Source organism: Rhinoraja longicauda, chromosome 8 (assembly GCF_053455715.1).
Source record: "Rhinoraja longicauda isolate Sanriku21f chromosome 8, sRhiLon1.1, whole genome shotgun sequence".
Taxonomy (NCBI): Eukaryota; Metazoa; Chordata; class Chondrichthyes; order Rajiformes; family Arhynchobatidae; genus Rhinoraja; species Rhinoraja longicauda.
In genome coordinates, this window is record NC_135960.1 from 43,747,435 (window position 1) to 43,761,675 (window position 14,241).

The following is a 14,241-nucleotide window of genomic DNA, read 5'->3' on the forward strand; positions in this document are numbered from 1 at the left end:
AGGGTAGAAATGTCAAAGGCTACCGGGTGGTGTCAGCAATGGCTGCCTCGCCAACAGTCTGTCTGTCTCTTTCTTCTTTGTCGTTTTTTTGTATGTTTTTGGTGTTCTTTAGCTTGTTTTTATGTGGGGGGTGGGGGAGAGGATTGGGGGAAACTTTTTCTAAACTCTTACCTCGGCAGAGATGCAATATTTTCCGTATCGTATCTCCGTCCGCGCTGCGGCCTAACATCGAGGAGCTGGCGGCCTTTGCTGGCGACCGACTTTAAGAGCTCCACCGCGGGAGCCTGCAGGACCTTTAACATCGTGGAGCTCGCGATCCCTTTGCCAGGGATCGACGTCTGAGCTCCAGCCGCAGGAACCTGCAGACTTAACATCGTGGAGCTCGCGATCTCTGGTCAGAGACCGACTTCGGGAACTCCAAACCACAGGAGCTTCGACCGTCCTGATGCGGGGGCTTCGACCACCGGCTGCGGATGGTTCGACTGTCCCGACCGCGGGAGAAAAATGAGGGAAGAAGATTAGACTTTGTTGCCTTCCATCACAGTGAGGAATGTGGGGAATCCACTGTGGTGGACGTTTATGTTAACTTTTATGTAGTTGTGTGTTTTAGTATAGCTGTATGGTAATTCGCATATCGCTGTACCTTAATTGGTACACGTGACAATAAAAGACCTTTGAAACCTTTGACTAGAGGGCATAGCTTTAAGATGAGGGGCAAAGTTTGAAGTGTTAGGTCAAAGGGCCCAGTTTGTGTTTAGTTTATTGTCATGTATACCGAGGTACAGTGAAAAGCTTTTGTTGTGTGCTAACCAGTCGGCGGAAAGACAAGACATGATTACAGTCGAGCCATCCACAGTTACATGATAAAGGGAAGAATGTTTAGTGCAATATAAAATCCAGTAATGTTCAGTTAAAGATAGTCTGAGAGTCTTTGGTAGATGGGAGGTCAGGACCACCACCTAGTTGTTGGTAGTTCAGTTCAGTTGCCGGATAACAGCTGGGAAGAAATTGTGGTGCTGCATGATCACACACTGATGGAACCAAATGAAAAAAATAAAATATATACAGCTTTAAATCTAATTTTATTTTATAGAGTATTTAAGATGTTTTTTCCCCTGCTAAAAGGCATGAGTCATGGTGATTCATAGATCATCCCAGCAGTTGCAGGACACACAGGATGTTGACTTGTGGAGACTGCCAGGGACACTGGACTCTAGGTTTAGCTTTATTATTGTCACATGGTACAACGAAAGGCTTTGCTATGCGTGCTGTCCAAACAGATCAGATGAACTATACATGAATACAATCAAGTGGAACTCAAGTACAAAAGGTATAGCTAAGGGGTGCTGTGGTACGTTTAACACATGGTGGCAGCATTGTGCTCCCTGCAGGAAAATACTTGCAAAATCTCTTGTTCATTTCTTCGCAATGATGTATTGTAGTAAAGGATACAAAGTGCTGGAGTAAGTTAGCAGGTCAGGCAGCATCCCTGGAGAACATGGACAGTTGGTCTGAAGAAGGGTCCCAACCCAAAATGTCACCTATCCATGTTCTCCAGAGATGCTGCCTGACCCACTGAGTTTCTCCAGCATTTTGTGTAAACCAGTGTTTGCAATTCCTTGTTTCCACCATGTATTGTTATAGAGTCATGGTGTGAAACATCGTGGAAACAGGCTCTTCGGCTCAACTTGCCCATACCGACCAAGATGTCCCATCTACATTAGTCCCACCTGCGTGCATTTGGCCCATATCCCTCTAAACCTGTACTATCCATGTATCTGTCCCTATTATAGTAAGATGTATTGCTAACTATGAACTAATGATCACAATAGCAACTTATAGATGTTATTCGTATGTTTGAAGTCGATGTTACACATTGGCCTCAAACACAGACAGAATTCCTCTTGGGAAAAAAAAGTTCATCTTAACATTCATCTTTTAACTGAGCAGATAGATTTCTAATCATAATTATTTAACCTGTTCACATCTTCATTCATCCATCCAATCTTGAAAGTAGTCTGTTTCTACATCCCTTCTCTCAGCCCTTGTCTAATGTTTAAAACACCCAAGATACAACATGGCCCACAGACTCCATTGATCACCAGTTCTGTTCAAGGGTCCCGATCTGAAACACCAACTCTCTATTTTCTCCAGAGATGCTGCCTGACCCATTGAGTTACTCCAGCACTTTGTGTCTTTCTACACTATTTCTATGTTATCTTTAAAAGCTTGTTGCTGAATCTTTAAAAACACAATGTAGATTCCCTGGGATGCTGTTTAATTGAGGTAATAAGAAAAGTAAAATCCACTTGGGGCGGCACAGTGGTAGAGACGCTACCTCTAAGCACAAGAGACCAGGGTTCGATCGTGACTCTGGGTGCTGTCTGTGTGGTGTTTGCACCTTCTCCCTGTGGGTTTTCTCCAGGTGCTCCAGTTTTCTCCCACATCCCAAAGGCATGCGGGTTTGTAGATTAATTGGCCTCTAAACTGACCCCCAACGTGAACCGTCACCTATCCATGTTCTCCAGAGATGCAGCTTGAGCTACTCCAGCACTTTGTGTCTTTTTTTGTAAACCAGCATGGGTGTATCTCACATTTTGCATTGCAGTTGACAAAGAACGGAACCGTGGAGTCTGAAGAAGCCAGCACACTTTCACTGGAAGATATTTCTGACGATGACATCGATCTGGACAACACGGAAGTCGATGACTATTTCTTCCTACAACCATTGCCGACCAAGAAGAGAAGGGCTTTGTTACGGGCGTCTGGTGTCAAGAAGATTGATGGAGAGGAGAAACACGAGCTTCGTGCAATTCGAGTTTCCAGAGAGGACTGTGGCTGTGACTGCCGAATATATTGTGATCCTGAACTCTGTGCTTGTAGTCAAGCGGGAATTAAATGCCAGGTGAGTGAGTGAGTGAGTGAGTGAGTGGAGAACTTATTCTGTGTAAAAACATGAGTAGGTTTAGTCACGTGTATTTTTTAAATAATTTTCTCTCCCAGATCATGCTGCTAAAATATTTGTTGTCACGCCGACCAGCGATCACCCGTTCATAAGTTTATGTTCGTAAGTTATAGGAGCAGAATTAGGGCATTCGGCCCATCAAGTCTTTTCTGCCATTCATTCATGGCTGATTTACCTTTCCCGCTCAAACCCATTCTCCTGCCTTCTCACACTAGTTCTATGTTATCCCATTTCCGTTGTTAAATTGACGACTTTAGAGATGCATCCAGTCCGTGCTGACCAGCGATCGCTGTATCCTACACACTTGGGAAAATTCACAATTTACAGAAGCCAATTAATCTACAAATCTGCACGTTTTTGGGATGAAACCAGAGCACCTGGAGAAAGCTCTCGTGATCACAGGGTGAACGTACAATCCCCGTACAGACAGCATCTGTAGCCAGGATTGAACCTAGGTCTCTGACCATGCTGTGATGCATTCCAATAAAATGCTTTCTCCGGTGCATCGGTAGAAGTTGGTGAGATTGTTTTTTCTAAGCCAGCACCTGTGTTGCCTGTGTCTAGTAAACCGTTGCCCTGTGCTGTTTTCTTCCCCCTAGGTGGACCGCATGAGTTTTCCGTGTGGATGCACCAAGGAAGGATGCAGTAACGCGGCAGGCAGGATTGAGTTCAACCCCATCAGGGTACGGACGCACTTTCTGCACACCATCATGAAGCTAGAGCTGGAGAAGAGCCAGCAGCTGCTGGACCTGGAGAAGGGACTGTCGGGGGGAGAGGCGAACGGCCACTCTGCCCATCTATCCCGTCCGTACTCGGCCACTGAGACCTTCGAGGTGGACAACGAGCCCAAGACGGCGGTGATGCACCTGCAGTCGGCGGAGGAGATGGAGTGGCCTGAGGAGGAGGAGGAGGAAGAGGAAGAGGAGGAGGATGGCAGCAGTCTGTGCAGCGGGGTGACGGACTCCAGCCTTCAGAGTCTGGCTGCCAGCGAGTCGGACGATGAGGGAGGAGGCAAATCCTCGTCTGTCTCCGACCCCCCGGCTCAGCCCGACACCCTCTCCCTCCCCTCCGTGCTGTGCTACGCCGACGGCACCTCGCCTGAGGGCGCTCCCTACTACGGCAGCCCATCCACGCTCTACTATCAGATTGACTGCAACTCAGCCGCCGGTACCGTGAGCGCTGATGACAGCGCCTCGCCCACCTCCACGGAGCGCGGCAGTGAGCCCTTCTGTGTGGAAGCCACCTTGACCTCGAACTACAGCGAGGGGAGCCAGGAGAAGGGGGCGCTCTCCCTGGTGCCCTACGGCTCAGCGGCAGATCAGTACATCGAGTACACCCCGCCGCTGGAGGGAGGCTTCGGCGGTGCCCACTACCCCATCCCCACCCCCTCCGTGATAGTGTGCCGCCCCTCGGCTCACGGAAACATCGCCCAGTGCAACGGCCTGTACTCGGAGCAGCAGCTCGGACACTCCCGAGCGGACCTACAGAGCTACTTAACTAACCGCGTTCAGGATGACTACACCGCTGCTGCTGCTGCTGCTACCGCTGGAGACCTGTACTCCCCCAAACAGGTCCTGGACAATGCCATCATCCTCCCAGAGGGCAGCGCCTTGCTGGAGGAAACCATCAAAGCCTCAGTGGTGGAGACGGTGTTTGTTTAGCTTGCTCCCAGGCTCTGCACGCTTTGTCCCTCCGCTGCCCTCTGCACTGGTCTTTCAGAACGGGAAGGATTTACAACGTGAACGTTTACAGTTTTTAAACACTTGACACCTTTCCTTTGACCGATCAGAGGCCGCTATGAATGCCACTGGATGCAGTGGTTTACCGACTGCAATCAGAAATGAGTTTCATGTGAGACACTGCATTAGACAATGTAGTTTAATGCGAGGCATTACAGTCACTAATAATTTATTTGACTTTCAGAAGCATTTTAATTTACCTGAGCATTATAGATGAAGGACAGTGAAGCAGCCAGATCCAATCTTCCCGCTCTGCTTTAGGTCTACACGACAATCTCAAAAGTTTAAAATAAGGTCCCTGTTTTCAACAAAAAACTTGGAAAAAAAACTACTTATGTACTATTCACGTGAGCATTGTGAAAATAATTTTGTTTAATCTGTGAATTTATTTATGCCAGTTGGTGCAATTGTGAAGTATATGTTAAATATTTCTCTTTGATTATGACAGATAATTCAATCCAAGGGATCAGTGAAAATTGTTTGAGATGATACAGGCTTCATTTTCAGTTAAGGAGTTATTTTGAACTGAATATGAAGACAGCTCTTTCTTTGTGTTTACTCTACAAGTATGAAGGCAGTGCTCATGTTCATAAAACATAGGAGCAGAATTAGGCCCAATGAGTCTACTCTGCCATTCAATCATGGCTGATCTATCTTTCTCTCAACCGCCTTCTCCTTGAAACCCTTACTGATCAAGAATATATCAATCTCCGCTTTAAAAATACCTAATGACGGCCTCCATAGCCATCTGGGTGCAATGAATTCCACACATTCACCACCCTCTGGCTAAAGAAATTCCTCCTCATCTCCATTCTAAAGGTACGCCTAAAGGTACACCCTTTTATTCTGAGGCTGTGCCCTCTGGTCCTAGACTCTCCCATGACTGCAAACATCCTCTCCACATCCACTCTAGCCAGGCATGAGACTCCAGTGAGAAACAAAAGCTCAGGATCTCTTCAGACTGTGAGAACAGGGGTTTTATTTTCAGAGTCAACACCATAGTTTGACTGATCTATGATTATTCCTCACATTCCGTTGTCCAATTTTAAGGTAATAACCCACCTCCCTTTCCCCCTGCCTTACCTTGGTGCGCACACATTTCTCCCGTTATCCCACTCCCCTTCCCCCCTATCTCTTCCTCTGGCTTCACATTTCTCTCCTCTCGCAACTTTTTGTCTCCTTTTCACCTCTGGCCTTTTTGTCCACCCATCTACGACAATCACAACCCCCACTCCTCACTTGTATCCACCCATCACTTGCCAGATTTTGCCCTGCCTTTCATCTCTCTTCCCTCCCTCCCTCCCCACCACTCCATCAGTCTGAGCCAAAACATCGCCTGCCCATTCCCTCCACAGATGCTGCCTGACCTGCTGAGTTCCTCCAACCCTTTGTATTTTTTTTCTTCCTTTTAAGCAAACTGCCTCTGAATTGCAGAATGAGAAAATACTGCCACATGATCACTGACATATCTCAAATAAAACACATCAAAGTCCATGGAAAACACGAAGTGGTAGTGAGAATCAATCTGTCATGCTATCACTGATTGTTATAGCTCCCCCAGCATTTGTTTGGCAAACTAAAGTGAAATCTTTACTCTAAAGAAAGATTGTGCACTCTTTATATGTACGGTGCTGTTTTTCCCAGCTAAATCAAATATTTTAAGGGAATCAAGATTTTTTTAATCAGGCAACATGTTTCTATTTTGTCACTCCACTGTGGTTTATAATTTTTTACCAGTGTGAATGAGGGCAGCACTGTGGCGCAGCTGGTAAAGCTGCCATTTCACAGTTCCATCCTGACCTCGGGTGCAGCCTGTGTGGAGTTTGCATGTTCTCCATGACTGTATAGGGGTGTGGGTTTGTCGGTAATTGTCCTCTGTAAATTGCCCCAAGTGTGTAGGGAGTGGATGAGAAAGTGGAATAAAGTGGAACTAGTGTCAACGGGTGATCAATGGTTGGCATGGATTCGGTGGGCCGAAGGGCCTGTTTCCATGCAGTATCTCTAAACTAAATACTGCCAATATTTCCTAACTGCATGAAATAGTTCACAGGCTGGAATGATGCAAAATTCTGATTTAGCAAGATAAAAATTTATTTAATCGAGTTCATAAGTCATAGGAGCAGAATTTGGCCAATCGGCCCATCAAGTCTACTCCACCAGTCAATCATGGCTGATCTATCTTGCCCTCTCAACCCCCTTTCTCCCCGCAAGCCCTGACACCCTTACTAATCAAGTCTGTTAATCTCCACCTTAAAAAAAATCCATTAACGGCCTCCACAGCTATTTACGGCAATGAATTCCACAGATTCACCTCCCTTTGCCTAAAGAAATTAGTTGTGGCTTTGCAAAATGCATTCCAAAAAAACACTGAACCTAAATTTACACATTCCCATCAGGGAACAATAGGGCTTATCAATGGGAAAAAATACTCACTGGGGCAGCCCTGGTGAAAGTCACGTTAGGAGAGTCTAATTTTAACATTTCATTATATGGTTCTTGACAGCAATCAGAGAGTTCAAAGTTATGCCTGGGGTGAGGGAAATAAATCATTCCTTGGTGACAAGTTAATTCCAGAGTGCATCTTACATTAAATTCTGCCTGTACTGAGCTGTTACCTTGGTGAATAAAAGCTTGGATTTCAGGTTGGTGATTTAACATAGATAAATACAGTTCAGAAAGTAGAAAGTTTAATTTTACTTTTAAAAATAGTTGGTCACTTACTTTATAAATTATGGACGCACAAGAGACAGCAGTTGCTGGAATCTGGAGTAAAACACAAAGTGCTGGAGGAACTCAGCGGGTCAGGTAGCATCTGTGGAGAGAATGGACAGATGACGTTGTGGGTTTAATCTGAAGAAGGGTCCTGACCCGAAAAGTCATCTGTCCATCCTTCCACAGATGTTGCCTGACCCACTGAGTTCCTCCAGCAGTTTGAGAGAGAGATACAGCATGGAAACAAACCCTTCAACCCGCCAACCATTTAGTTTCGTTTATTGTCACGTGTCACAAATACAGTGAAAAGCTTTTGTTTTGCGCTAACCAGAGAGTGGAAAGACTAATTATCCATTTACACTGATCAGACACTGATCTAATCCAACTTTATTCTCTCCGTATAGTCATCAATCCCTCTCAGATTTACCACGCACCATCACACTAGGGATCATTTACAGAGGCCAATTAACCTACAAACCCGCACGATTTTTGGATGTGGGAGGAATCCGGAGCACCTGGAGAAAACCCACGTGGTCACAGGGAGAACATACAAACTCCGTATAGACCGTACAGGCAGTCAGGATTGAACCGGGGTCTCTGGCGCTGTGAGGCAGCAGCTCTACCAGCTGCACCCCTGGTCTGAATTGATCAAGCAAAAAAGAGCCATCAAACATACCCATTAGTGGAGAAATTATAACAACTAATATCCAGGTCACTTTAGTTTTTACCTGCACAAGTTGTAGCTTTGCCAGTGATCTTAATTTCAATTCTTGCATGTACTCAGAATACAATCAGAACTCTCCTTCACTTGTAGCGAGCAATGTGCTTGTGCAGGGGAACTACTTGTTATCTCCATTCTGCTGGAATAAATATTCAAAACTTAAAGTGGAATGACATAAAACTAGTGTGTATAGGTGATTAATGGTCGGCACGGACTCAGTGGGCCGAAGGGCCTGTTTCCACGCTGCATCTGTTAAATGAAAAAGAATGATTGATTTAATTCCAGTAAAAGCTGTGTGTGCTGACTATATGCCACCACATCAGTACCTCTGAACTTTTATCATCCGTGTTTGAAAATTGATCAAACATTTAGACTTACGGACGATATTTTAAGATCACATGATAGATGATTTAATGTGGATAAATGTGAGGTTATTCACTTTGGTGGCAAGAACAGGAAGGCAGATTATTATGTGAATGGTGTCAAGTTAGGAAAAGGGGAAGTACGACGAGATCTGGGTGTCCTTGTTCATCAGTCACTGAAAGTAAGCATGCAGGTACAGCAAGCAGTGAAGAAAGCCAATGGCATGCTGGCCTTCACAATAACAGTTGAGTGTAGGAGCAAAGAGGTCCTTCTGCAGTTGTACAAGGCCCTAGTGAGGCCACACCTGGAGTATTGTGTGCAGTTTTGATCTCCAAATTTGAGGAAGGACATTCTTGCTATTGAGGGAGTGCAGCGTAGGTTCACAAGGTTAATTCCCGGGATGGCGGGACTGTCATATGTTGAAAGAATGGAGCGACTGGGCTTGTATACACTGGAATTTAGAAGGATGAGAGGGGATCTTATTGAAACATATAAGATTATTAAGGGATTGGACACGCTAGAGGCAGGAAACATGTTCCCAATGTTGGGTGAGTCCAGAACCAGGGGCCACAGTTTAAGAATAAGGAGTAGGCCATTTAGAACGGAGATGAGGAAGAACCTTTTCCCTCCAGAGAGTTGTGAATCTGTGGAATTCTCTGCCTCAGAAGGCAGTGGAGGCCAATTCTCGGGATGCTTTCAAGAGAGAGTTAGATAGAGCTCTTAAAAATAGCAGAGTCAAGGGATATGGGGAGAAGGCAGGAATGGGGTACCGATTGTGTATGATCAGCCATGATCACGGTGAATGGCGGTGCTGGCGCGAAAGGCCAAATGGCCCACTCCTGCACCTATTGTCTATTGATTTGATAATTCTGTCAAAGGGGCTAGTGGAATCAAGGGATATGGGGAGAAGTTGGGCACAGGTTACTGATTGTGGATGATCAGCTATGATCACAATGAATGGCGGTGCTGGCTCGAAGGGCTGAATGGCCTCCTCCTACACCTATTTTCTGTTTCTATGTTTCTATTCCAGGGATTGACACACAATGCTGGAGTAACTCAGCTGGAGAAGGAATGTGCTTCTCCAGAGATGCTGCCTGTCCCGCTGAGTTACTCCAGCATTTTGTGTCTATCTTTGGTGTAAACCAGCATCTGCAGTTCCTTCCTACACATAGTGATTCTAAGTTTCAAAACATTTTATTTTGGCTTTGCAGCTTGTTATTCCCAAAGTTATAGCATTAATTAAGAATCAAATTAAATCACTTAAAACAAAATAATGAACAGTGCGATGGCATTGAACTCTCTACCCGCCTGCCCCATGCCTGCTGAAACATACACAGCAGCTACAAGACAGCGTGGCAAAAGTTTCAACAACTTTTGCCAGAATGTTGCATCATTTTTTATATTAAAAGTTTGGACCACCTCACAGCCCAGTTTTAATCCTACAGCACAATTGCAGAGAGTTGTGGATGTAGCCCAGGCCATCACACAGACCAGACTCCCCAACATTGACTCCATCTACACTTCACGCTGCCTCGGGAAAGCAGCCAACATAATCAAAGACTTGTCCCACCCCAGTCATTTCACCTTCTCCCCGCTCCCATCCTCCAGAAGGTATGGAAGCTTGAAGTGCGCACCACCAGACTCGGGAGCAGATTCTTCCCTTCCGTTATCAGGTTCCAGGTCGAGACTCTTCTTCACCTCTATCCCATTGCGGACATTGGACTTTATGTATGGAACTGATGCACTACGATGCTGAGAACTATATTCTGCACTCTGTATCTTCCCCTTTGTTCTTCCTATTGTATGAGTTTGAACTGATTGTATTTACATATAATATTATCTGATCTGTTTGTATAGCATACAAAACAGCTTTCACTGTACCTCGGTACACGTGACAATAATATACCTAAGCTTTCTGATCGCAGCTGGAAGTTGGGAACCAGTGACTTACGTAAATAGACTTTACCTTAAGTTTGCAGTAGTCAGATGCCGTCAGAACATAGCACATAAACAGGAGCGATTTAGACTTTATAGATACAGCACGGAAATTGGCCCTTCGGCATACTGAGTCCTCACCAATCACCCTGTACACAAGCACTATCCTAGAGACAATTTACAATTTTACGGAAGCTAATTAGCCTACAAACCCGTGCGTCTTTGGAGTGTGAGAGGAAACCAGAGTACCCGGTTAAAATCTGTGCAGTCATGGGAAGAACGCACAAACTGCAGATGCAGATTTACGAAAAAGGACACAGTGCTGGAGTAACTCAGCAGGTCAGGCAGCAGCTCTGGAGAACATGGATATGTGGCGTTTTGGGTGGGGGCCCTTCTTCAGACTGATTCAGTGAGTAGTTAAAGGACAGTGGTTCCAGGGACACTGTTGATTTCACATAAGATTATTGAGATTAAGTTTTCTGTTTACAATCTTAGAATATCCAGAATCACTTAAAGCACTGGGTCCTAAGCCAACAGTATTTTGTTCCATGCCTTGAGGTTACCTATATGCCATAAGGGAATGGATAAAGTGTGAAAGAGTTCATGTTGTTCCAATTGATGGTACAACGCAAGCTGTAATCATGTGTAGTCACATCCTTTTATTTTGATAAGATAGTCATTGTACAATAATTCATGCAGGTAGAAAACTGACACAAGATAGTTTCATTTGGACCAAAAAAATCTTTTTTTTCAATCGCATATATGAAACTATGTTTATATCATGGTTAATATTTTTCAAAAACTACTGTTCCAGGACTAATTTTTTGGACATTATGTCATATTTTGTTTAATCACATACCACAGGAGGTTTCACAGCTCATGTTTGACAGACTATTTAATTGGAGACACGAGAAACTGCAGATGCTGGAATCTTGAGCAAAACACAAAGTGCTGGAGGAACTTAGCAGGTCAGGCAACATCTGAGGAGGGAATGGACAAGAAATGTTTCAGGTCGAGACTCTTCTTCAATCTGAAGAAGAGTCTTGACCTGAAACGTCATTTGTCCATTCCTCCACAGATGCTGCCTGACCTGCTGAGTTCCTCCAACACTTTGTGTTTGGATGGTAATATAGTTATCTCATCAAAGATACGACCAGACAGGCAACACTTTGCATTGTTTAGAAAATTTTGGAATATTACAATTTATATAGTCTACCTGTGACCCCAGTTGTGCCAAAAGAGATGGTAGACCACAATATTACAAATCCCCAGAACTGGATTAAAGCTGGGTTTAGAATATTGTCTTTTTTTTCCACAGTAACTGTATACTTGGTAGTATTTATCTGTTCAGTATTTATTATGATGATACAGACATTTGATGTATTTATTGTGGTTTGTTGCAACAGTATATTGCAAATTCAAATGTTACTGTATTTTTTTGTTGCTAGAACATTAGTGCTAATTGTTACAGCTGTACTGTATTATATGAGCTTTGGTTCTCTGATGTCTATTTGTTTGTATTCCAGCTATTGCAAGGTGCAGGCTTGATATTTGTCCAATTAACTTGCATCTTTGGGGCCTGTAAAAATTGGACAAAATGTATTGTTTCAGAGGTTTGTTGTCTTCTTTGCACAAACAGATGTTGCTTATAGATGGTCAGAATGTGAAATATCTATGTTTTAATTATTCCACATTGCTGTAGGAAATGAGGCCAAAATACAGTACTGAACGAATTTCCATCATCCCCATCTGGTGCTTTGCTTTTTTTTTTACATTGATTTATGCACAAGCATATTGTCGGCGTTCATGGACATATGTAGTACATTGAGGCACAAGGAACTGCAGATATTGGAGTCTTTGGCGAAACATAAGAGAACACAGTGGGTCAGGCGTGTGGATGTGGAGGGAATGGACAGTCAACATTTTGGGTCAGAATGTGAATAAGGGTCCTGATCAGAAATGTCACCTGTGCATTTCTTCCTCAGACGCTGGCTAAGTTCTTCCAGCACCTTGTGTTTTGTTCATGTAGATAATCTTAAGCTTCATATATTGATATATTAAAAGTGCAGCCAGTGCTCTCTCCTCTTTGAATTGCCTTCCACTAATGTTGTGAAATAGAGTTATAGAGTAACACAGCATGGAAACAGGCTCTTCATTCCAAATCATCCATGCCAACTAAGATGCCCCGTCTAAACAGTCCCCAATTGCCAGCAATTGGCCCATATCCCTCTAAACCTTTCCTATCCATTTGGCTTTTAAATGTTGTTACAGTCCCTGCCTTAACTACCTCCTCTGGCAGTTCATTCCCAATAGCCACCACCCTCTGTGTTTAAAATGTTGCCCCTCAGGTCCCTATTAAATCTTTCCCCTCTTCCTCTCACCTTAAACCTATGTCCCCTGGTGCTTGATTCCCCTACTGTGGGTAAAAGACTTTGTGCATTCGCCGTATCTATTCTCCTCATGATTTTATACACCTCTCTGAGATCACCCCTCGGCCTCCTGCGCTCCAAGACATACAGCCTGCCCAACCTCGGCAGATCAGGCGCTTGAGTCCTGGCAATATCCTCGTTCTCTGCACTCTATTTAGCTTAATGGCATCCTCCCTATAGCAGGGTGACCAAAACTGAACACAATACTCCAAATGCAGCCTCAGTAACATCGTACAACTATAAAATAATGTCCCAACTTTGATGGTCAAATAAGAGTCCCGACCTGAAACATCACCTATCCTAGTACCCCCAGAGATGCTGCTTGACCTGCTGTGTTACTCCAGGATTCTGTGTATCTTTTCTATACTCAAAACCCCGACTGATGATGTTACACAGCAATGTATCCAGACAAATTCACCTTGACTTATAGGTGTTTCAAAGGTTGGTCAAGTAGATTGATTTTAAACACAAGAACCAGAGGTCTTTAACCTCTTATTCCTTTTCCAGTACGTCATGAGATGATAATTAATCTATAACCCAATTCCATAAATCCAATTCTGCCCATTATTCCTATATTCCAGAGATGCTGCCGGACCCACTGAGTTACTCTAGCACTTTGTCATATCATATCATCATCATATCATATACATACAGCCGGAAACAGGCCTTTTCGGCCCTCCAAGTCCGTGCCGCCCAGTGATCCCCGTACATTAACATTATCCTACACCCACTAGGGACAATTTTTACATTTACCCAGCCAATTAACCTACATACCTGTACGTCTTTGGAGTGTGGGAGGAAACCGAAGATCTCGGAGTAAACCCACGCAGGTCACGGGGAGAACGTACAAACTCCTTACAGTGCAGCACCCGTAGTCAGGATCGAACGTGAGTCTCCGGCGCTGCATTCGCTGTAAAGCAGCAACTCTACCGCTGTGCTACCGTGCTACCGTGCCGCTTTAACATATAACATATAACAACTACAGCATGGAAACAGGCCTGTCCGGCCCTACCAGTCCACGCCGACCATTCTCCCTGACCTAGTCTCATCTACCTGCACTCAGACCATAACCCTCTAATCCCCTCTTATCCATATACCTATCCAATTTACTCTTAAATAATAAAATCGAGCCAGCCTCCACCACTTCCACCGGAAGCCCATTCCATACAGCCACAACCCTCTGAGTAAAGAAGTTCCCCCTCATGTTACCCCTAAACCTTTGTCCCTCAATTCTGAAGCTATGTCCCCTTGTTGGAATCTTCCCCACTCTCAAAGGGAAAAGCCTACCCACGTCAACTCTGTCCGTCCCTCTCAAAATTTAAAAAACCTCTATCAAGTCCCCCCTCAACCTTCTACGCTCCAAAGAATAAAGACCCA

At 44.5% G+C, this 14,241-nt stretch overlaps 1 protein-coding gene across 5 annotated transcripts in view; it reads left to right on the forward strand.

Annotated features, from left to right (window-relative positions):
* Positions 1 to 13,903, forward strand: part of csrnp3 (cysteine-serine-rich nuclear protein 3) — a 91,548-nt gene extending 77,645 nt beyond the window's left edge. For all 5 annotated transcript variants that reach the window (XM_078403784.1, XM_078403781.1, XM_078403780.1 and 2 more), the window contains 2 exons: positions 2,609 to 2,905; positions 3,565 to 13,903. In XM_078403784.1, the coding sequence (XP_078259910.1) occupies positions 2,609 to 2,905; positions 3,565 to 4,626 (1,359 nt within the window). In that variant the 3' untranslated portion in view covers positions 4,627 to 13,903. The remainder of the gene's footprint in view (positions 1 to 2,608; positions 2,906 to 3,564) is intronic.
* The last annotated feature ends 338 nt before the right edge of the window (positions 13,904 to 14,241 follow it).